The sequence below is a fragment of the Mytilus edulis genome, unplaced genomic scaffold, assembly GCF_963676685.1.
Source record: "Mytilus edulis unplaced genomic scaffold, xbMytEdul2.2 SCAFFOLD_648, whole genome shotgun sequence".
NCBI lineage: Eukaryota > Metazoa > Mollusca > Bivalvia > Mytilida > Mytilidae > Mytilus > Mytilus edulis.
In genome coordinates, this window is record NW_027268502.1 from 2,067 (window position 1) to 26,471 (window position 24,405).

A 24,405-nucleotide genomic window follows, 5' to 3' on the forward strand; every position below is an offset into this window, starting at 1 on the left:
GTTGTTAATGTCTGTCATTTTGGTCTTTTGTGGATAGTTGTCTCATTGGCAATCATACCACATCTTCTTTTTTATATTTGTTTTTTTGACAGGGCATTTTAAGTTTCTCTCTGACTAATGAATTTTGAAAATCCTCTCTGTATCCATTTTCTTTTTATTTGTAAACTCCATTATCTGCATGTAAGTGAATTCTACGAAAATGTTATGAAAAAATTGTTATAAATAAAACAACACAAAGTCATTATATATTTGGTAAAATTTACTTATCATTTGTACATAACAATTAATTAAAGTCTATATTACTGTACAATTTTAAAGAAAGCAACTATTTCCATGTAACAATTTACAAAATTCAACAAAATTAATGTATGGGTGCAAAATAGATAGAAGGCTGTAAAAGCTACTAAAAACAAGAATTATGGTGCATACAGGGCTGTTAAACTTAAACTCGTAAGATTCTTAATTAAAAAAGAAATACATTAATCGAGTCAATGATAGATATACAATATTGAAGTTTATCTTCTTTTAAACTGTATTTTTTTTTAGCTGTTTACTGCGAAAATATTTCAATATACAATACAACAATGATGGAAAATGTTGTTTTATCAATTTATATGATGGCATCTTTAAATGAATACAGATACATATCAATATGTACAACTACAGTCTACACCCAAGACTTTTTGTCACAAGTTAAATTATACAGACTTCTGGTTTACCTTTAATTTGGAGGAAAAACCTTACACTATTTGCTGTATTTCTAAAAAAAAATAGCGGTAAAAAAAACTGAGATTTGCTTTGTTTTGTGAAATATACAGATTCCACAAGTCTATGGAGATACAATGAAATTTAAAGATTACACAATGCTGTGGAGATAGAAAGATCAGAATAATAGTGATGAAAAAAGTACATGTATAAAGACAGATTCTTTAACGCATCTGGCCTGCAGACACAAAATATATAGGTAACATAGAAATATCAGACAGAATCGATAAATACAAAAACTTGATGTGGAGATGTACAAAAAGCATTTTGAAAAAATTGAGAAAAATGATAGTTGACATATACTGACTGTCTCATGTTGTTGAGCATTTGGTACATTGTATAAAAAGGGGTGTTTTTCTTCCTCCAAAACAAAATGATAAGTGTCTCACATATCAGCAATATGGGTAACCCATGATTGATTGACAGCATTGTGAAAATCCAAAATATTGAATATTTATTTCCCAGAGATATGTGAGGTACCAGCTCTTGATTATGTCTTTAAAATATCCATGGCAACAACCAAGTTTTGATGTAATGAAATAAATGATATAAAAATATACATTTTTAGAAATTTTTAGGTTTTTGATATAAACCATATATAGTTATAAAGCTGGTCATAATCTCTTTATCTTATATGAAATTATATATAAATAGATTTCTGCTGCCAAATATAGTATGATGCAAGTATTATAATTTATTGACTTATTTTCATGGATTCTATTGCTCATATAACAGTGAAATAAAGCACCCTTTACCAGCAAATTTTCAATGATTAATGCAAATATGTAGGAGCAGCTGATATATTAACCATTCTTACAAAAATAATCTTCAAACGAAAAATCACTCATAATACAGTATAAATTGTGATCAGCTATAATTGTAAGATTTTGGGTGCAAAAAAGAACACTTTTTGCACTTTATCCAGAAACCGTTTAAATTGTTTCTTATGAAATTCAATATATGTTATATATTTTCACAGTTTCTAATTAATTGTAAATTTAATATTATTTTCAATGATGTGTTATTTAAAATTATACAAATCCTCGAATAAAACCTTGTGTATTGCATTGTTTATTATAATATACCAATTCAGAACTCATTTAGAAATAAATGATAAGTGGTAATAATTCATAATAATGTGTATCTTGTAATTCCATTCTATAACTAATCTCTGAATGTTTGATTCATTACAGGATATAAGTATGTAAGTAATAATATGTATAACAAAATCACATTTAAGTGATAAAAACTTAATTAAATTGCACATTAACAGTAAACCCAATTAGAGGGCTACCAAAAACGATAATACAACCATTGTTTGTAAATAAAGTAACAAAAGAAAATAACATTTTATATTAACGTAACAGATTCTTAGAGGGGGATTGACTTATTCTTGTAGAAAATATAGATGGCATTAATGCCTTGTATTAAACTACAAAATAGCTGCTAACAGCAGAAATCAAACAAGTTCTTTTTACTTGTGTCTTGTGTTTATTAGAAGGTATTATTCTTAAGATATAATTCTTTCTAAAAGAAGTTAAGTCAAAGAAAAGAAAAGAACAAATTTACAGGATGTAACACTTCAGTAAATAATATTTTAAAATAAAGCCAAAAATTTATAAAACTATCATTCTCATCTAAAAATGTATGGCACCTTTAATGTATAGACATAATAAATAAATACAAAAATAAATTATGACAGGGTTAAATGAGATGGTCAAAACTTGATATTTCATATGGAATTTAACAATATCCACAATCTGATCACCATGGGAGACAACTCTTTAACCTTGAACTGCTTCTTCCATTGCTTTTATCCATCTGGAAAATAGTTAACACCGAATAAACATTAGAATCATTTTCATAACAGCGTGGACAACAACAATACTCAAGTTGGTAATATTACTGAATCATTTACCTTTACTTGTTGTCATCGACTATCAATATTAGGGATTTACGCTCACTCAGTCTGTCAGAGGCCTTCCAGTGGGGATTTATATAGAATAAAGGAGAAAAGTACATGCAGGTGCACAAGAAGAATAAAAGAAAGTTTAAGTATTCAACATTTAAATCAACACACAAGGTTAAGTCCGCTGCTAGATATTCATATTATTGATTTAGGCGTTTAGAACCTTTGGCAACCCACCAGTTAAAATGTTTATGACAGTAAGAAATGACAATAGGGCATTACAGACGAACGCTTACCTGTTCTGACCCAGTTAATTGATAACCTGAGTGCATCAGGAATTGGACTTATCCATGTGGTTATGAAAATGATTCTATATTGACAAATAAGTATTTTTAGATGGGATTTTCCAATTTCAAAACCATTATTATAGAAATTAATACGTCGTGTGTAAATTTGATTTTTAAGAAAAAAAATGAGTTGCATAATCAGCAATTTGTTTAATCATAAACAATTAAAAGATGTACATCTCTTGCAAATTAAATGACTAGAGGCTCTAAAGAGCCTGTGTCGCTCACCTTGGTCTATGTGCATATTAAACAAAGGACACAAATGGATTCATGACAAAATTGTATTTTGGTGATGGTGATGTGTTTGAAGTTCTTACTTTACTGAACATTCTTGCTTCTTACAATTATATCTATAATGAACTTTGCCCATTACTAACAGAGAAAAATATTTGGTAAAAATTTACATAAATTTACCAAATTAATGAAAATTGTTAAAATTGACTATAAAGGGCAATAACTCCTTAAGGGGTCAATTGACCATTCAGGTCATGTGGACTTATTTGTAGATCTTACTTTGATGAACATTATCGCTGTTTACAGTTTATCGCTATCTATCATGTCTATAATAGTATTCAAGATAATAACCAAAAACAGCAAAATTTCTTTAAAAATTACCAATTGGAGGGCAGCAACCCAACAACCGGTTGTCCTATTCATTTGAATATTTCAGGGCAGATATATATTGACTTGATTAACAATTTAACTCCTTGTCAGATTTCCTCTAAATGATTTGGGTTTCAGAGTTATAAGCAAAAAACTACATTTTACCCCTGTTCTATTTTTAGCCGTGGTGGCCATCTTGGTTGGATGGCCAGGTCATCGGACACATTTTTCAAACAAGGTACCTCAAAGATGATTGTGGCCAAGTTTGAATTAATTTGGCCCAGTAGTTTCAGAGGAGAAGATTTGTGTAAAAGATAACTAAGATTTACGAAAAATGGTTAAAAATTGACTATAAAGGGCAATAACTCCTAAAGGGGTCAACTGACCATTTCGGTCATGTTGACTTATTTGTAAATCTTACTTTGATGAACATTATTGCTGTTTACAGTTTATCTCTATCTATAATAATATTCAAGATAATAAACAAAAAACAGCAAAATTTCCTCAAAATTACCAATTCAGGGGCAGCAACCCAACAACAGGTTGACCGATTCATCTTAAAATTTCAGGGCAGATAGATCTTGACCTGATAAACATTTTTACTCCATGTCAGATTTCCTCTAAATGTTTTGGTTTTTGAGTTATAAGCCAAAAACTGCATTTTACCCCTATGTTCTATTTTTAGCCGTGGCGGCCATCTTGGTTGGATGGCCAGGTCATCGGACACATTTTTCAAACAAGGTACCTCAAAGATGATTGTGGCCAAGTTTGAATTAATTTGGCCCAGTAGTTTCAGAGGAGAAGATTTTTGTAAAAGATTACTTAGATTTATGAAAAATGGTTAAAAATTGACTATAAAGGGCAATAACTCCTTAAGGGGTCAACTGACCATTTCGGTCATGCTGACTTATTTGTAAATCTAACTTTGCTGAACATTATTCCTGTTTACAGTTTATCTCTATCTATAATAATATTCAAGATAATAACTAAAAACGGCAAAAATTTCCTCAAAATTACCAATTCAGGGGCAGCAACCCAACAACAGGTTGACCGATTCATCTTAGAATTTCAGGGCAGATAGATCTTGACCTGATAAACATTTTTACTCCATGTCAGATTTCCTCTAAATGTTTTGGTTTTTGAGTTATAAGCCAAAAACTGCATTTTACCCCTATGTTCTATTTTTAGCCGTGGCGGCCATCTTGGTTGGTTGACCGGGTCACGCCACACATTTTTTAAACTAGATACCCCAAAGATGATTGTGGCCAACTTTGGATTAATTTGGCCCATTAGTTTCAGAGGAGAAGATTTTTGTAAAAGATTACTTAGATTTATGAAAAATGGTTAAAAATTGACTATAAAGGGCAATAACTCCTTAAGGGGTCAACTGACCATTTCGGTCATGTTGACTTATTTGTAAATCTAACTTTGCTGAACATTATTCCTGTTTACAGTTTATCTCTATCTATAATAATATTCAAGATAATAACTAAAAACGGCAAAAATTTCCTCAAAATTACCAATTCAGGGGCAGCAACCCAACAACAGGTTGACCGATTCATCTGAAAATTTCAGGGCAGATAGATCTTGACCTGATAAACATATTTACCCCATGTCAGATTTCCTCTAAATGCTTTGGTTTTTGAGTTATAAGCCAAAAACTGCATTTTACCCCTATGTTCTATTTTTAGCCGTGGCGGCCATCTTGGTTGGTTGACCGGGTCACGCCACACATTTTTTAAATTAGATACCCCAATGATGATTGTGGCCAAGTTTGGTTCAATTTGGCCCAGTAGTTTCAGAGGAGAAGATTTTTGTAAAAGTTAACGACGACGGACGACGGACGACAGACGACGGACGCCGGACGCCGGACGCAAAGTGATGGGAAAAGCTCACTTGGCCCTTCGGGCCAGGTGAGCTAAAAATGAGTCACCAATTGTCTCCCTACATACCTGTCTGTAGAAGATGCATTATCTGTTTGGAACACAGATGGTGACTGATTCTTATGGCTTAATTGGAATACAAGATTGGCTGCAACACCTTCAAAATTCTGAAATTTAAATAAATACTTTTTTGAAACGTGCATTTATTGATAAAAATATTCAAAAAATGTTAATAAAAAGCAGTTATAGTGCTTATTATAAAACATAAATTCATATCACATTTAAAATAAAATAATGCTGTTTGGATGCTGTCCCATCTCCTTCGTTTAAGGGAGCTACCATTTGATTATTATGTTTTTACTCAAAACTCCTGTCCTGCCTATTTTTTTCAAATTTCATCCTAGCCTCCCATAAAAATCAAATGGTAGCTCCCTTAACCTTCCTTACTGTTAGAGAAGCAAGCTTAACTTTTCAGATGGTTTTGACATCAATCCAATCAAACTTCCATACAAGTATTAACTGCTTCTCTACTAAGCATAGGCCCTTTTTATAAAGAAGGTTTTTTACACAGATTTAAAAGTTGATTTTCTTACCTCCGAAACTTTAATAACTTCATAACCAATAACAGCCATGGATTCTTTGGCAGCTACGTCCTGTAAAATCACATTAATATTATACTTCATTGTATAAAGAAATATTTCTGTGTCAGAATCACAAACGTCATGTATATTGTGTGTTGGGTTAGCTTTAGTTATGTTAGGGAAGTCCTCGATTTAAATTTAAAATTCATAAAATTCACTTAGAAAATCTGAAAAGTATGTAGTTAAAAAAATGGAACTTTTCATTCAATTTTGGTTGTGTAGGTTTATGATAATCTTCATGAATAACTCTATATATGTATGTTATATAAGTCAATAAGCTAGATTTGATTGTCACTTTATCTCACAAATCTTTATTAGACTTTTTATATGCTTTATTATCATTAAAATTGATATGTAATAGGTTTGGAAAAATATACAGGCTATCATGTTATTTTTGCTGTTTTGACTTTTATAGATGGGGCACTTAAAAGTCTTCCCTGTGTTATCATTTTTATTGCATGGTCTTGTACAATGCCTTTAAAAGAACTGTCAACTATTCACTAATGGTAAAATGTTTTTAGGGAAATAATCGAAAATAAGACACACATGATAATATCCAAATATACAGGGTAAATCACACTCTAAAAGGAGTAGGTCCGGTAAGGACCGATTTTGGCCTCAAATTTCAGTTTCATCTGACGAAAGATTTTGACCACTTTTTAAACACTTAAGTGTCTATTTCATATGATGCAATTAATTTATGTGAAAGATTTCAACTTATTTAGTCATTAACCAGATGCTCCGCAGGGCGTAGCTTTATACGACCGCAGAGGTTGAACCCTGAACGGTTGGGGCAAGTATGGACACAACATTCAAGCTGGATTCAGCTCTAAATTTGGATTGTGATTAAATAGTTGACACAGCATAGGTTTCTGACACAGAATGAATGTGTTCTAATGAACTTAAAATTTTTGTTTTCTCTTAGAGCAATTCACTATGCTGTTGAATATTAATCCTCTCAAAACAAGAATGTGTCCTCAGTACACGAATGCCCCACTCGCACTATCATTTTCCATGTTCAGTGGACCGTGAAATTGGGGTAAAAACTCTAATTTGGCATTAAAATTAGAAAGATCATATCATAGGGGACATGTGTACTAAGTTTGAAGTCGATTGGACTTAAACTTCATCAAAAACTACCTTGACCAAAAACTTTAACCTGAAGCGGGACAGACGGACGGACGAACGGACGGACGAACGAACGGTCAGACGGACGGACGGACGGACGGACAGACCAGAAAACATAATGCCCCTCTACTATCGTAGGTGGGGCATAAAAATGTTTGAAGAAATTTTCTTTTTTATTTATGAAATTTCAAATGAGAAAAATTGAACCCAATTTTTTTAATCACATCCCCCTTTCCCTTATTCCAAAACTAATCTCAATTAAAATTTCTAATGGAGTTTGCAACAATAACTACTCATTTAAATACATCATAAAATATTAAGATGTAAAAAAAACTGCTTGTTATCACTGAATGTTATTTATTATAATTTATCAGTTGGTAGTAAAAAGTGAATATACATTGTATATTGTATATAACAAAGATTTAAGTTGATTCTGGACAAAGAAAGATAACTCCAATTAAAAAAAAATCTTGCTATTGCACAATATTTTGCAATTAAATATTTCTTGCTTACTATTCTGGACAAAGAAAGATAACTCTAATTAAAAAAAAATTTGCTATTTCACAATATTGTGCAATTAGATATTTCTTGCCATTGCGCAATACTGTGCAATTGAAAAGACTTGCTATTGCACAACACTTAATATAATAATTTTAGATCCTGATTTGGACCAACTTGAAAACTGGGCCCATAATAAAAAATCTAAGTACATTTTTGGATTCAGCATATCAAAGAACCCCAAGATTTCAATTTTTGTTGAAATCAGACTAAATTTAATTTTGGACCCTTTGGACTTTAGTGTAGACCAATTTGAAAACAGGACCAAAAATGAAGAATCTACATACACAGTTAGATTTGGTATATCAAAGAACCCCATTTATTCAATTTTTGATGAAATCAAACAAAGTTTAATTTTGGACCCCGATTTGGACCAACTTGAAAACTGGGCCAATAATCAAGAATCTAAGTACATTTTTAGATTCAGCATATCAAAGAACCTAACTGATTCATTTTTTGTCAAAATCAAACTAAGTTTAATTTTGGACCCTTTGGACCTTAATGTAGACCAATTTGAAAACGGGACCAAAAGTTAAGAATCTACATACACAGTCATGACAGTTAGATTCGGCATATCAAAGAACCCCAATTATTCAATTTTGATGAAATCAAACAAAGTTTAATTTTGGACCCTTTGGGCCCCTTATTCTGTTGGGACCAAAACTCCCAAAATCAATACCAACCTTCCTTTTATGGTCATAAACCTTGTGTTTAAATTTCATAGATTTCTATTTACTTATACTAACGTTATGGTGCGAAAACCAAGAAAAATGCTTATTTGGGTCCCTTTTTGGCCCCTAATTCCTAAACTGTTGGGACCTTAACTCCCAAAATCAATACCAACCTTCCTTTTGTAGTCATTAACATTGTGTTTAAATTTCATTGATTTCTATTTACTTAAACTAAAGTTATTGTGCGAAAACCAAGAATAATGCTTATTTGGGCCCTTTTTTGGCCCCTAATTCCTAAACTGTTGAAACCTAAACTCCCAAAATCAATCCCAACCGTTCTTTTGTGGTCATAAACCTTGTGTCAAAATTTCATAGATTTCTATTAACTTAAACTAAAGTTATAGTGCGAAAACCAAGAAAATGCTTATTTGGGCCCTTTTTGGCCCCTAATTCCTAAAATGTTGGGACCAAAACTCCCAAAATCAATACCAACCTTCCTTTTGTGGTCATAAACCTTGTGTTAAAATTTCATAGATTTCCATTCACTTTTACTAAAGTTAGAGTGCGAAAACTAAAAGTATTCGGACGCCGGACGACGACGACGACGACGACGACGACGACGACGCCGACGCCAACGTGATAGCAATATACGACGAAAAATTTTTCAAATTTTGCGGTCGTATAAAAACGATCTGATTCAGGCTCAAATATGAGAAATCTACCAAATATGCGAAAAAATGTCACTTTTCAGATGGTTTTTGTCAAAAACGAAAGTGGCCGCATCCGTGTTCATCCTCAATCTTTATATATGTTATGTATTATCATCAAATACAACCTCCATTTCAATATTTTGGATGAACACGAATGCGGCCACTTTCGTTTTACACGGAAACCGTCTAAAATTTAACTAAAATGCTGGAATTGTGAAGATTTCAGTAATTTAGCATGAATTAATGGTGCTAGTTCTCAATATATGTGCATTGTATTGTCAAAAAGAGCCCATATTTATGTAACAGAACCTTTCTACTATCCAATAAATGACTAAAAGTTTACATTTTAACAATTTTGTAAAACTGCTATATTTTGGGGCCAAAAAGGGGTCTTACTGGACCTACTCCTTTGATGAAAATTTTTGAATGCAACATTTCAAAAATTTCAAAATGCTCCAAAATTTATGAAACTTTATGTGATTGTTGTCTGGCAAATCTGATTGAGACTTTAGACTTTGGAATTTCCAAAATGGCCACCGCTAAAAATTGTTTATTTTTTTTGAAATCCTCTGAATGTACTGAAAATTTACAGAAAGATGTATAGCCATGCATATATGTGCATTCACTGTTTATTCTTTTTTTTAAATACCTGCCACTTAGTGGCAGTGCGGGAAGGATGACATCCGCTATTACTTGCAATGGCAAATCTAGTTTCACATTGTTGTTCCTTATTCAACAATGCACACACAAATTCTGAAATACTTTATGTACAAAAAGAAAGATAACTCAATTGTTTTTTTCATGTTTAAACTGTGCACATTTTGTCCATATCTAGACCATTATGACAATGGTGTATGGGTATGTGTGTATTACAACTACTTATGATAAAATTGAAAATTGGTCAACACATTTTAACAAATATTACCTCACTAGCCTTGAATTTATACAACACTTTATCTTTAAGTAAGAACCAGAATTTTTTCCATTTCTTTCCTTTTAGAACTTTCAGGTATCCACTCATACTACAATCCAAATTGTTTGCATGTACCTGAAATTGGAAAAGAATACCTCTGATTATATTTTTTTGATACTTAGAGGAGTTTTTAACTTCTGGTATCATTTCAACTTACAAAAAAGGCTCTGCTTAATGATGATATGTTTGTTAAAGTTGTTTACAATTCAGGGGAATAATTCCAATAAAATTTGTAACTGGTTCTGCAGAACGATAAGTCTAGCGTGAGACTGCTATCATTAATGAAAAAAGTACAAAGGTGACTCTAATATAGAAAACAAAATTAAAGCAAAAATTGGTAAGGTGCTATCTCTTGAATATAAAGAGGATACTATTGGTAAAATTAATTAAAAGTATTATGATATAATCACCTCAATCAATCTTTTAGGTCTTTTGACTTTAGTAGAAAATCTTGCACTTCTCCTGATCTGTTGAAATCTTTCCTTTATACTGCTCAGACTCAGTACTGATCCATCTATGTCCTCTCTCATACCTTCTGTAACATTCCCTGTCTCTACCTTGTCATTAAAATCTGTCATGTGTAAAAAATTACATAGATATAACTTGATTAAAAAAAATTCGAAAAAGGTTGCGCAGAATTCTGTGTCTCATGTGATTATTGCTGTCAGTGTTAAAGTGTGATGTTGCCTAAAAAATACAGCCTACGTCATTAATCAATAAAAAAAAACCTATTTTCTTCATCTTAAAAATGCCTCTGTTCATAACATTCCATAAAAGTTTTACAAAGTTATAGATGTCTTAAAAAAAATAATCTCAGACTGCAAACGTCAGTAAAATACAGGAAAATGAATTTTGCTTCAGACCTTCTTGGTAATGCTAAAAGTAAAGAACTGATTGCTGTTATTCATAGAAAATGCTTTCCTTTACCAATACATTTGTAATACTATTATGTAAAGATTGAAAAGGAAGTGGTATAGAGGAAGTTATTTTGTGTATATTTTACCTGTTTTAAGTGCGTGGAAGCATTCATTACAAACTCTAGCTGGTTTGTTTCTAAGGTATTCTAATGGGGCTCTGTTATCTGAGCAAGTTGAGCAAATCACCTAAAATATACAACAAATATCCAAAACTTTAAACCAAAGAATTTGATTTGCCAGTAACTACTGGTGTTATATTTCAATATTTACTATTTTGTCCTATCATATTGTTGGGTTACTTGCCTTATTGATGTATACCCCAAATCTCCTTTGAATTATAGTATAGACTGCATTTCAATATGAATTAATCAACTAGTAAGTACTCTTACTAAGAAAAAGATGAACAGACGGATGAAGGAACACACAGTCTGAAAAACATAATGCTGCTAGGTGGGGCATACAAAACTAGTTATAGGGTACCCGTAGAAGTGAAAAACATTAACATCATTTTGGAAACATAGTTGTGAATGTTATATAGTTCAATATAACACTAAGTTTAACATCATACAAACTGGAAACTTTTTGCAGACTTACCAATTTGAAAGTATTTTACTAAATCATTTCATGAAAGCTCGAAACAAAACTTATTCCAAAAGAATTATTAATTGCATAAAGAAGTGCTGGATTGATTGATTGATGATCAACTAAAGCTGCATCAGCACATTATAATTGATAACTTGATTATATTCTTATACTTTTTTTCTGGTCATAGAACAGATTAACACAAAAAAAATTTTTTGTACATTATATGCAAGTCAGCAGAAAATGTCTAAAGTTCACAACTCTTAAGGATCTTATAACAATCACAACTTGAAAAAGATAACAACATCTCCTTATATATAATATTTATAAACAACTTCACTATCAAGCTTCTGTGACTTACTTTGGCACACTTTACTGTTAGGCAAAAGAAACCTGTATCTGCAGTGTAAACATTATCTCCATGTATTAAAATCAAAATATTATCTTACCCTTCCACAAGATCGACAATGATGTCTTCTCCATGCTACAGAGAATTCACACGTACATAACATACACATTGTTACACGAGCATCAGGTATCCATATTGGGGCTTTGGAACCAAGAACAAAATCTTTGTCATAAAAAGACTGAAAAATAAAAACTGATATAAGTATGTTGATAGGTACACTTTTGTTAAAACTCAATTAAAAGCTCAAATAAAATAAAATCAGCTAAATTTAGACATTAAAGATCGAAATGCCTTATTTCTTAAAAAAATATCATCATCAATAAATAAATAAGATTGTATTTCTCATTTATTTTGGATTTAACTAATTTACTAAGATACCTATTTCCACAGATTTATTTGTTGATAATTGATGACGGTTTAAACTTTATCCAATATAAGCCTAAGGAACATTTGTATTTCAGCGGGAAAATATCATAGTTAACCTTTACCCACAAAATCCATTCCATATATATAATAATGAATCCATTACATATAAACTATAAGAGCCACTCATTATAAATCATTTAATGCCACACACACTAAGGTAGTGATAATAAGACAAATTAATCACAAAATGTCAGAGGGGAAACCAGGTTTTCATTACATTTATTAGTGTAACTGTTAATGCAATTATGGGCCATATTTCATAGACTGCACAAGTGAAAATAGTCAAATTGGAATTTTACCTCCTTTATGATTGATTGATTGATTGATAGTGTAAAAACGTAATGCACACATGGCTATATTGTTGAAGCCAGATTTGTTAGTAAAGTAAGCCGGAATATTTTGAATGAACCATCAACCTGTCGTTGGACTCATGAACTTGACTTTAACAGTCACAATTTGAAAAAAACGTTGACTTTAACAGTGCTTATTTGATTTCAAGGGGGGGGGGGGGGGGGGCAAACCCCCCCTGGCTACGGGTATGATCCTTCCCTTTTTATTATCAGTAAGTATATATCAAAATTTCAAAAGAGAAGGTTGAATGGTTTTCAACTAATTGCACCAAAACATCATACAGTGCTCTTAACCAAAATTAATTAATCAAAGACTGCAAAAGTGAAAATCTTTTATGTTTTTGACCTGCATTTTGTCATCAGTATCATAACATATTAAAATTTGGTAACATAACATATAGAATTTGATAAACATAACATAATAAAATTTGAAAAGCTTTGTTTGAACAGGTCATGACTTGTTGCATGGAAACTACATAAATGATATTTTCCAATCTATCAAGGACTACAACTCTTAAATGACAAAACCCAAATTTCACAATATCGAAATTGGACTATAGAATATGAAAATTGTTTAAAAAAATGTTAATATGTGACTGATAAATGATAATTTTTGTATGAATTAATAATTTTTTGTTGAAAATTGGGTGATTAACTAATCAGATGTGACAAAATAAGCTAAATGATTGATCAAGATCAAAAAGCTCTCTCTGTTGGAAACATATCAATTACCTCACTTGTACTCTTTTAAAAAAAAGTTATACTTTACTTTAGAATCCCATAACCATATATATATATATTTCCCAAAACCTCATCATCTAATATAACTAGGTTTCAAAATTATATACCATTTTACCCTGACAACACACAATACAAGCAAAAGCAAAAATTTATATTTTGCATTTCCTGTCTATACTGAGGGAATGAGGAAGAAACATCTTGTATCACATAGTAGAAACACCAATACCATATTTAGCCATCATGTTGGTATGAAGGTTTGTTGATTAAGTTATTTCACAGGAGTTCATAGAAATCAAATAAGAAGAACTTTTTCAAACATATTCATGTGTACCAAATGTGATCAAAAGAAATACTTCTTGTGTAAAACTGTTCTCTAGCAAGCAATGATTGTTCAAAATAAAACAATAAGGAAGAGAAAATATATCGATTGAGAACTGCATCTTTTTAACGTTTTTATAAAACCGTTAAAAGTGTCTATCAGTGGACAATGACACAAGATCAATGCCAACAGATGGACAATATATTTCTTCAACCTTTAATGGGCAAACAAAGTTATATTGTCTAGCAACATATTGCAAAATGTATGTTTTGAAGGAAAGATATATTTATAAGTACCAGTATCTATACTATTAAAAGAGAAGACCTCATTTTGTGTGTTGCTTCTCTTCCTTCCTTCCTTAATAAATTAATCATTATATGCCTTTGTGTCCTATAGGTACTATGCATAGTCGCATTTGTCAGCCTTGCTTATGATTATATGTTTGGGTTATTTTGGGAGAAAAACGATAATGAAGGCTTTGTTTTCGGATTTTGTTTCCGTCATCAGTTGGACTTTTAAGTAATAGACTAATTAAACTTCTGTTTAGGACGGTTTAACACATAGTTTTCATGAGAGCGTAATGGGGGGTACCTTTATGACGAATAACTGAAAAAGTTGTGCCAAATGATGTTAACAGTAATTTTTGGTGTATGACGGTAAAATGTACACTTTCTTTTAGAAAAATCAACTGACTTTTGATACCTTTTCTGAAATTCTCCAATCATTAAATCTTTTACAAAAATTCACCCTACAACAGTTTTCTTACTTTCAACCAAGCTCTAAATGCCAACGATTTTGCAGGTGTGTTCTAGTTACAATGAAGTCTAAAAGACAAGCTGATTTAAAAACGGACTATTTTCACTACATCAGCAATTTCAGAATGAATTTGATGTCACATTTCTAAACACATGTCTGATACATAAAGATCGTCAGATTTTCTATAATTTGATATCATAAAATATCAACCAAGAGTCCCAACATGAAACTTGTTGGCAAGTGTGCACAGAACTGAAAACTTTTCTTAAGACATTGTGACATTGCTGATAATGTCTGCTAATGTCCCACAGCTGTGATATAATAATAACCTGAACATAGTGATTGAACAGCTTAATATAGGTGAATCAAAGAAGATAATTTGGTTATCCTGGTAATACAGTTACAGAAAACATAGACAGACAGATCAAAGAAACATGTCCTAGTTCTAAGTGGCTCATACTTTATCACTACTGTGAAAACTGTTGTAGTTGTTATAAGAATGAAGTGATGGGTGCAATAGACATAGAAAGAAACAAGTAGCAGGTTAACTTGTTGAACACAAAAAGAGTGTCGGAACTATTCTAATGACATCTTCATATTTTGATTTTTACAAGGTGCAATCATTTGTCCATTAAAAACAGACATATCCTGGAATGTGCTCATTATGCCAACACCTTTATTAGGCTATATTTTTACAAGTGGAACAAACAGGGTGAAGAAAACCTAACATAGGAAAGTAGGTTGCCATGTTTAAATACACTACATCATGTGACACAGACTACCCAATCAGCATCTGACAAGAATACCTGATCATTTGTTTTCACCTAGAACAAAACAAGTCTCATTATATATAAGCTCTTGGTTATATAACTGTTTTTATGCAATTACATAAGTTGATGCGATGAAAATGGTTTAATGTATAGCCATAATACCATAGCATGATTATAGCATTTCTTGTTACTAATTAGCAAGAAAAGATCCATAGAAAATACTTCTATGGTAGTAAATATTTTCTTCAATCGCTAGCTTTTAAATGATGGGTGAAACTTTCATAGATAAGAATGTTGAATGTATGATGAATGTTTAAAGAAATGAATATAGCAATAGCATATATGGTCTTTGTCAGGTGAACTAAAAAGCAATGTTTTTAGGTATAAATCTAGGTGAGGAATACTTCTAAGCCAGGATACAGAGTTTGTTTACATGTAAATAAGCATACTTTTGTTTACATACTTCATATATTTGTTCCATCTGTTCAAAAACAAAATTTTGAATCTTATATATAAATGAATTATTAACCAAAAAATTATGAATTTCAAACTAAACTTCATTGTAATCTCATATAATTTTCACAATTAATTTACCTTTGCCATAGTTCAATCAGATCATTAATTTGAAATGATATACAATTGGAAACTAAAAACTAAATAATTGTAACTTATCCGATTTTGTTCAGTCTTGTTTTCTGTTGAAAAAAAAAGTTTTTTTTGTGATTTTCAGGAGAGGGAAAACACAGCCATGCTCGGAGCACATTATACACACATCGACATATCAATGAGAGTGTAAACTGTTTGTATATTAAATACATGTGAATGAATGAACAATCCTTGTGAAAATATTTCATAAAGATTTGTTTAAACAATCTATAGGGAATCATGAGACAATTAAATTCCCATAAGTGCACAGCATTTGCTATTTAAGTGAAAATGCATGTTATCCCATGAAGCTTTTTAAGTACACTGTAAATTTGCTTGGACATGTTTCAGATTTTCAGATTTAATGGCTTCAATTTATTTAACTTTTTGACCTATTCAAAATGAAATCATGATGTAAATTTCTACCTACCTGGTTACCAGCTCTGACAGTTTCAAATGTATTTTTCCTCTGAGTGTAATCATCTATAGTATTCTTCAAGGACGTAACCCATTCATCTCTATCTTTTTCAGAACTAGTATAAATAAATAAAGAATGCACCATCAAACAGTTTGTTACTGTCACATTATTAAATAAACAAATGTATTGAACTGCTGCCAACTTTCATCTTGAAACACAGCTTTCCCCAAAAATATAAATAAATATTGACACTTTACAGTTATTCTTCTTTCACTTGCTTCAAAATTAAAATGATATAGATCCAAATCTTAAAATTATAGTATGTGTAGTTCAATTATTAACAAATCAACCTACTGATTACACAAATAAATCAGTGCATTCATGTGCTTTAAACAAAAAATTCTTTTCAATAAAATAGTATATATATGTTTCAAAGAGGCATATGTTTTAGTCAACATAAAAACTAGATGTGCTAATATTTGCAAAAAATGCAGATTGATTGTTCAACTGTTATTGTGTGAAAAGAAGGTAATCTTGAACTAATTCTAGCGAAACTTAAACCAGCTCAACATCATCAGGCAGATTGAATTATTTCAACAATTTTTCTGCAACATTCTTAGTCTGAGGGCAATGCTCTGTCTTTAATTGTCTATGTAATGTTTTGTGGACTGTTTTTGCAATGGTATTGAATTTTGGGCTGGGATTTTGGGCAAAAAAAGTTAATTAAAATGTGAATCTCTTGTAAATATTTTATAATGAATATTTTAATAAAAAAATTAACTAGGACATCTGTATGAAAAATCCAGTCACATTCAATCAAACTAATTGTTTCACATATTGTTATCCCATGAACTTTAACAGCTTATATTAAATGTACAGATTTTGCTCCTCAATGAAGGCAGTGATTTGGTCTACAGTGATTAGTTTTCTTCTTTCTTGTATTAAAGTATGTTCTCATCTTTTTACTTCCCTTACCTAGCTTCTACTGTGAATGATCTTTGTACTGTAACAATGTTAAATTCTGTGTTGTATTCTTTTGAGGCTGGTAAAGTTATCTGAAAAGATTATGTGTGGCATAAAATTCAATGTTGTTTTTTCAGAGCATCTCCAGACTGAACAAATAAGTTGAATTTAAGCTTTAATAAATATTCCTTACTTTCAAACTTTTTATTTCATTGATTGGTTGATACACTGTCACATGCTTAAGGAAGAAAAATATTTGTACTTTACTAGAGGCTGTTCATATCATAAAGCAACATTTCAAAAGCTTGAGAAGTAGCCATTAGAGAGGTTGCCTAACTTGCCCATTATTCACACATAAGTTAACATTGCCACAATTTTGTATTCAAAACAAATCAACATATTTCAATAATACTCATATTATCATTTTTTTCCCTAAAATTACTTAAAATAAAGTATCTATATTGATAAGTACCTTCATACCACTCAACGTTAATACATTGTTCAGTCTGTATCCTCCAGTCGGTGTTGGTGTAGTGTATAACAGCACATCATTAAACTGAAAATATAGATAGTGATTACAGATAATGTAATGCTTTCATAAATGAAATCTTAACTTTTATCGAATTTTTAAATCTTATAAAATATTCATAACTATATATTCTATCAATTATTTGAATTGGTTTGTTATTGAAAGATACTTGACATTAATAAACCATACAATTTTGCGAAGAATTCATTTTTTGTTTGTTATTTGGTTGCTGTTGAAATATATACCAGATAATTTTTATATATTTCAAAACTACATTGATCAATCTTCCAATGATGCCCACAACCAAAATTTGAAATCTGACAATTTTCTATTAACATAGACATATACATGTATGAAAAGGCCAAGAAAATTAATTCTCACATAATACTTTGGATAACTTACCAAAAAGAACATCCTTGGTTGCATTTCTTTTCTGGACAATTTCATCAGTTCTCCTTTCTTGATTAAATCCTGATGTAGATTAAAAGGAACATGAGTAAAGTTACTGTAACTAAATAAATAACATAAAGAGTTGAAACAGCCAATTATTGTTAAAATTTCACTCAATTTTTATGTTAATTTTTACAATAAATTGTATATTTATAGATCAACACAGAATGCTTTTTCCACTTATGGACAAGATTTAAAATAAAAGTTGTACCCAAAAACCATTTAAAAATACTCAGATTACGATATATGTTTATACTTTCCACCTTCAACAATATCTATATAACAAAAAAACTTACCCTTCCAGGCTTGATTACTTCAAACTGTCCCTCTAAACTTTTCTGTATTTCTAACATTTTTTGAACTTGGTCCTGAAATGAAAGGTTTTTTTTATCAACAAGATATATCTTATCTGATTTCTTTTCTATGTACTTTTTGTATAGATCTGTTTATTTCTATTTGAAAACAATCTTTTGTTATCCATTCGTTTGATGTACTTGGACTTTTGATTTTGCCTTTTGATTTTTGATTTTCCTTTTTGAATTTTCCTCGGAGTTCAGTATTTTTGTGTTTTTACTTTTTTTTGTATGATGCCATTTATAGTTTTAACTGTATAGTCTATGAAACGTTTTAACCGAATTTATAAAGTTATATCCATTTAAATTTGCTTCATATCAATATACATTATATCTGTATTATATCATTAAAAAGACTGAACATTTCTGATGAATTTGATTTTTTTTCAAATAAAAGATATAACATGTAATTCCTCTGTTTTATGTGATATTTTCAATGGGAAATGGGGGATAACTCAGGTTATTTTTCATTTCTTTTCCAACAAGTATATAGAAAGAAAAAGCCTAAAATGAGAATCTATTTTCAACCCATTACCCATATACTTGCAGAAAGAAAATGAAGCTGTAAGTTTACTATTGAGATAAGATGTCAATAATAAAACCTACCCCTTGTCTCATACTGCTGTTTGCATGATCAGCAACTTCACTCACTATATGCAATGCAACTACAATAGAAAAAAAAAATACCATTTCATTTTATAGAATGATACATATTTTGTACAAATGGCTGCAACCTCTACTTATTTCTTTATTTATATTTATTGTGATTTTTTATGTAACTTTATTTCATTGATAAAGATTGAAAGGAGAGGATAAGTGTGGTTACCATACTGTCTCATTGCCATGCAGTAGCAGATCCGGAACTTTGTATATAAGAGGGCCTGTTGACTGATCTAAGGAGGGTCCACTCCAGTCATTCTTCAGTGATTCATTATATAATCAACCAAATTTTTCTCATAAAAGGGGGGAGACAAGCCCCCCCCCCACCCCAGGATCCTCCTTTGCCATGTACCAGGGTATACCTATATATTTGTTTTGGAAAAGCTATCAGAAATATATGATAAGGTCAATAAAGTTCCAATAACTTCGTCTGTTATATTTGTTGGTGTTTCCAGCTGTGTTTTTATCAACCAATTTTCTCTCTTTTGGCAATTTGGTATTTAACTTTTACATTACACACAACACTAAACTCAAACAATATGGGAAAAGTTTAAAATTTTGACCTACACCATATATGAAAAGGTATACATTTTAAAAATCTAGATCATATGAAAAAGGTGGAGTAACAGAACCCCTGCACCAACCCCTATCAATTAAGCATGGAAGTGGCCCCCTGAGATCTGATTTTTGGTCGGGTTGTTGTCTCTTTGATATAATCCCCATTTCCATTCTTAGATTCATGTAGTAAGTGCAAACACAAAGGGTAATTTTTTTTAATGCCATAGACATTTACCTATATGCTGAGGTATGCTAGATCTAATATCAAACTTACTTTTTGTGTTTTCATAGTCTTCTGATTCTGGTGATAGATGTTTTAGATAATCTACAATTGGAAAATACATTTTCTATTTGTTTTATTAAACTTCATATCAAGTAATTATCATTTTCAAATTATTTCTTGAAAAAAAAAAAATGTGTATCAAAATTAACTCTATGATCCTTTGTTATATTTCCATTAATTTATTTTTTAGTGAAAAAGATAAACAAACAGAATGTTTCTATCAGTATACACAATAAAGTTTTGTGAATAAGTGTACCTTGTAACAAAAGCTTATACTGTGGTATTCTCTGTATTGGTTTTAGTAAATAATGCCTCACTCCCAAACTAGCACATCTTGGGGACATCTGAAAGAAAAACATAGCCTATGTTGACCTAATGTAGATAAAGTTACCAATAAAATGAAATATTGCTTCTCATTATCAAATTTTTAATAGGTTTTCGACATCATAGTCTAAACAATATTTAAATCCCCTTATTATTTTTACCTCAAATTCTTTGACAACTTGTTGAAATGTAGGAATCTTCTTAATAGCATCATCAAACACTCTGTTAGTTTCTTCAAAGTCTGTGATATATGCTGTATACATCTTCAAAAATGGTCCCTTCTTTACAAAAATATCAGCTACTTTCTTACAATTCTCCCTAAAATGGAAAACATATTTTCACATTTTATTGTCATATATTTTACTATTCGGTTTTTGCCATTTTAATGCATATATATATGTATACAAGAGTGCACACGCTGAAATGTCTCGCCTTTTATACTAATCATTGATATTATGTAGATAGTCCTAAGTATAAAGCTTTATTACAACTGTCTCATAAACTTAACATTAACCAAGATAACTAAACAAAGACCAATGAACCATGAAAATGAGGTCAAGGTCAGATGAACCATGCCAGGCAGACATGTACAGCTAACAATGCTTCTATACAACATATATAGTTGACCTATTACTTATAGTTTAAGAAAAATAGACCAAAAACTTAACACTGTGCAATGAACCGTGAAAATGAGGTCAGGGTCAAAAGAAACCTGCGCTACTGACATAAAGATCATAAAATATTTCCATACACCAAATATAGTTGACCTATGGCATACAGTATTAGATAAAAAGACCAAAACTCAAAAACTTAACTTTGACCACTGAACCATGAAAATGAGGTCAAGGTCACATGACATCTGCCCGCTAGACATGTACACCTTACAATCAATCCATACAACAAATATAGTAGACCTATTGCATATAGTATGAAAAAAAGACCAAAACACAAAAATTTAACTATAACCACTGAACCATGAAAATGAGGTCAAGGTCAGATGACACCTGCCAGTTGGACATGTACACCTTACAGTCCTTCCATACAACGAATATACTAGCCTTATTGCTTATAGTATCTGAGATATGGACTTGACCACCAAAACTTAACCTTGTTCACTGATCCATGAAATGAGGTCGAGGTCAAGTGAAAACTGTCTGACAGACATGAGGACCTTGCAAGGTACGCACATATCAAATATAGTTATCCTATTACTTATAATAAGAGAGAATTCAACATTACAAAAAATTTGAACTTTTTTTTTCAAGTGGTCACTGAACCATGAAAATGAGGTCAAGGACATTGGACATGTGACTGACGGAAACTTCGTAACATGAGGCATCTATATACAAAGTATGAAGCATCCAGGTCTTCCACCTTCTAAAATACAAAGCTTTTAAGAAGTTAGCTAACACCGCCGCCGCCGCCGGATCACTATCCCTATGTCGAGCTTTCTGTAACAAAAGTTGCAGGCTCGACAATAAGTTAAGATCATAATCTATTTTAATGCATATGTATAGAACTTTACTTTGATCCTAGAACAGCATTCTCCTTAAACAGGTAAGCATAAGAAGACGTGATCAAATATGTAATGATATATCATAATCCTACCAATAACAATTTTTTCTTGTGTTTTATGAACATATCTGATTTTATAAATCTCAGCAACAAGATCACATTCAGCTTTAACGTGATAACATTTGAAATTTCAGAGCAAATTACTACTGTAAACCAGTTTCACAGTTTATAGGTTTTATCAGAATCACAAAACATGTCTCTATATTATAAAATAGCTTCCAACAAAGTTTCATAAATTTCTATGTAGGCTTCAGGGGTCACCACACCAGGCGAAGTGAGCGACAAAGTTGCTCTAGGTCTCCCCACTTCGCTCTAGAGAAGCTCCAGGGAGAAGTTTATGTCGCCCTCGATTTTCAGTAAAATTCCCCAATGTCGCCTCATGATTTTTGATAAATTCTCGATTCAAATGTAAACGACTGATAGGTATTGAAATATTATAAAATAGCTTCCAACAAAGTTTCATAAATTTCTATGTAGGCTAAGCCGCTTAACAAAGTTATGATGCCTCAAAAAACTTTAACCCAAAACTGTTTAAAAAAACTTATGTCCCTTTAACAGTAAAAAAAATGTCTGTTGATAAAAAAAAAATAAGGCATCTTTCAAGTTGTAATTAAAATTCCATGAAGGATACACCAAGTTGTAGATGTCTGAAAAACTTTATTCTTAGACTGAATTCTAATGTTAACTGCAGAAAATCTATGTTCCTTTATCTGACTGTAAAAAACATGAAAATGAAGAAAAAAAAGTGTTTTTCAAAAGTTTAATCTGGGTAGTCTTTTGATCATAAAGAAGCTTTAGTCATTTAGTAAAAGTTTTGTAAAATTCATTGACGGTTTAAAAAATATCATAGTTATAAAAACAAGAATGTGTCCTAAGTACACAGATGCCCCACTCGCACTATCATTTTTCATGTTTAATGGACCGTAAAATTGGGTAAAAAATCTAATTTGGCATTAAAATTAGAAAGATCATACCATAGGGAATATGTGTACTAAGTTTCAAGTTTGGACTTCAACTTCATCAAAAACTACCATGACCAAAAACTTTAATCTGAAACTTCCACTTTCATTTTCTATGTTCTTTGGACCGTGAAATTGGGGTCAAAAGTCAAATTTGGCTTTAAAATTAGAAAGATCATATCATAATCAACAAGTGTACTAAGTTTCAAGTTGATTGGACTTCAACTTCATCAAAAACTACCTTGACCAAAAACTTTAACCTGACTGACGGACGAACGGAGGCACAGACGGACGGACGAATGGAGCCACAGACCAGAAAACATAATGCCCCTCTACTATCGTAGGTGGGGCATACAAATTTAACCACAGACTTAACCTAAATGTTGACGCTGCTGACAGAGGAAAGTTGGATCACTATGTAATGTTTTTACAAGCTCTACAAATAACCTTTCAACTATGAAGTACCATACCAGTTATTGACTCTCTCCTGTAAGTCGTGTAGTAGATCTTCATTAAAGTTCTGTAACTGTGGCAGGTATTTGAGTATCCTGTTTAATACTTCTGATGGAACAATAGGTCTACCAGCTTTCTCTGTAGCTCGGGAAATGTGCATACGAAAATCCTGGAAGAAAACTTTACTGATGTATATTTTAAGTTGGCCTATTACACTGGTACAGGAAAGGTCTTTTAAAGAGTTTATTTACATTACATTTGGTGATTGATTAATTGATGGTTGTTTAATGTTCAATACAAATATTTCATGCATGTTCAGAACGAGAACGAATTTAAGAATGTGTCTAAGGAAACAAATGCCCTCACTCAAGCTTTGCAATTTTCTAAGTTAATACAGGACATAACACTAGAACAGTAAATGACTCACTTCCCAAATTTGAACTCTGTCTGCAAGTATAAAATGTGCACTATCTTTACAAGAGACATAAGATTTAACATCCCAATTTTTATCTTGCTGCATATTTGTACTGACAGACAAATGCCTCACTTTGGCAAGGGTTTTACTGCATGCGGAAAGAAGACAAAAGAGACTATATTTCTATTCAACGGTCACCTATGAGGTCAACCTAACATTGAATGTACAATGTAATTTTGGCATTTGAAGTCGAGACAAATGACCCAAAAAACAATTTGTCCCTAGGATGACTTTGTGTTTCATGTGAGTTGCAATACATCTATTATTCCAATTATATATTTTAAACTAACTGACTTTGTTTC

The 24,405-nt window shown here is 31.3% G+C and overlaps 1 protein-coding gene across 1 annotated transcript in view; it reads right to left on the bottom strand.

The window, feature by feature from the left end:
- Nucleotides 1-241: 241 nt before the first annotated feature.
- The window catches only part of LOC139507598 (FYVE, RhoGEF and PH domain-containing protein 6-like), a gene marked incomplete at its 5' end in the record, with an annotated part of 29,401 nt that continues 5,237 nt past the window's right edge, over nucleotides 242-24,405 (bottom strand). Inside the window, 18 exons of the mRNA XM_071295812.1 lie at nucleotides 242-2,586; nucleotides 5,577-5,674; nucleotides 6,101-6,160; nucleotides 10,141-10,263; nucleotides 10,599-10,759; nucleotides 11,192-11,291; nucleotides 12,137-12,274; nucleotides 15,922-15,939; nucleotides 16,534-16,636; nucleotides 17,497-17,576; nucleotides 17,957-18,040; nucleotides 18,416-18,484; nucleotides 18,760-18,831; nucleotides 19,423-19,481; nucleotides 20,309-20,359; nucleotides 20,574-20,661; nucleotides 20,803-20,959; nucleotides 23,646-23,797. Coding sequence (XP_071151913.1) covers nucleotides 2,550-2,586; nucleotides 5,577-5,674; nucleotides 6,101-6,160; nucleotides 10,141-10,263; nucleotides 10,599-10,759; nucleotides 11,192-11,291; nucleotides 12,137-12,274; nucleotides 15,922-15,939; nucleotides 16,534-16,636; nucleotides 17,497-17,576; nucleotides 17,957-18,040; nucleotides 18,416-18,484; nucleotides 18,760-18,831; nucleotides 19,423-19,481; nucleotides 20,309-20,359; nucleotides 20,574-20,661; nucleotides 20,803-20,959; nucleotides 23,646-23,797 — 1,650 coding nt within the window. The remainder of the gene's footprint in view (nucleotides 2,587-5,576; nucleotides 5,675-6,100; nucleotides 6,161-10,140; nucleotides 10,264-10,598; nucleotides 10,760-11,191; nucleotides 11,292-12,136; nucleotides 12,275-15,921; nucleotides 15,940-16,533; nucleotides 16,637-17,496; nucleotides 17,577-17,956; nucleotides 18,041-18,415; nucleotides 18,485-18,759; nucleotides 18,832-19,422; nucleotides 19,482-20,308; nucleotides 20,360-20,573; nucleotides 20,662-20,802; nucleotides 20,960-23,645; nucleotides 23,798-24,405) is intronic.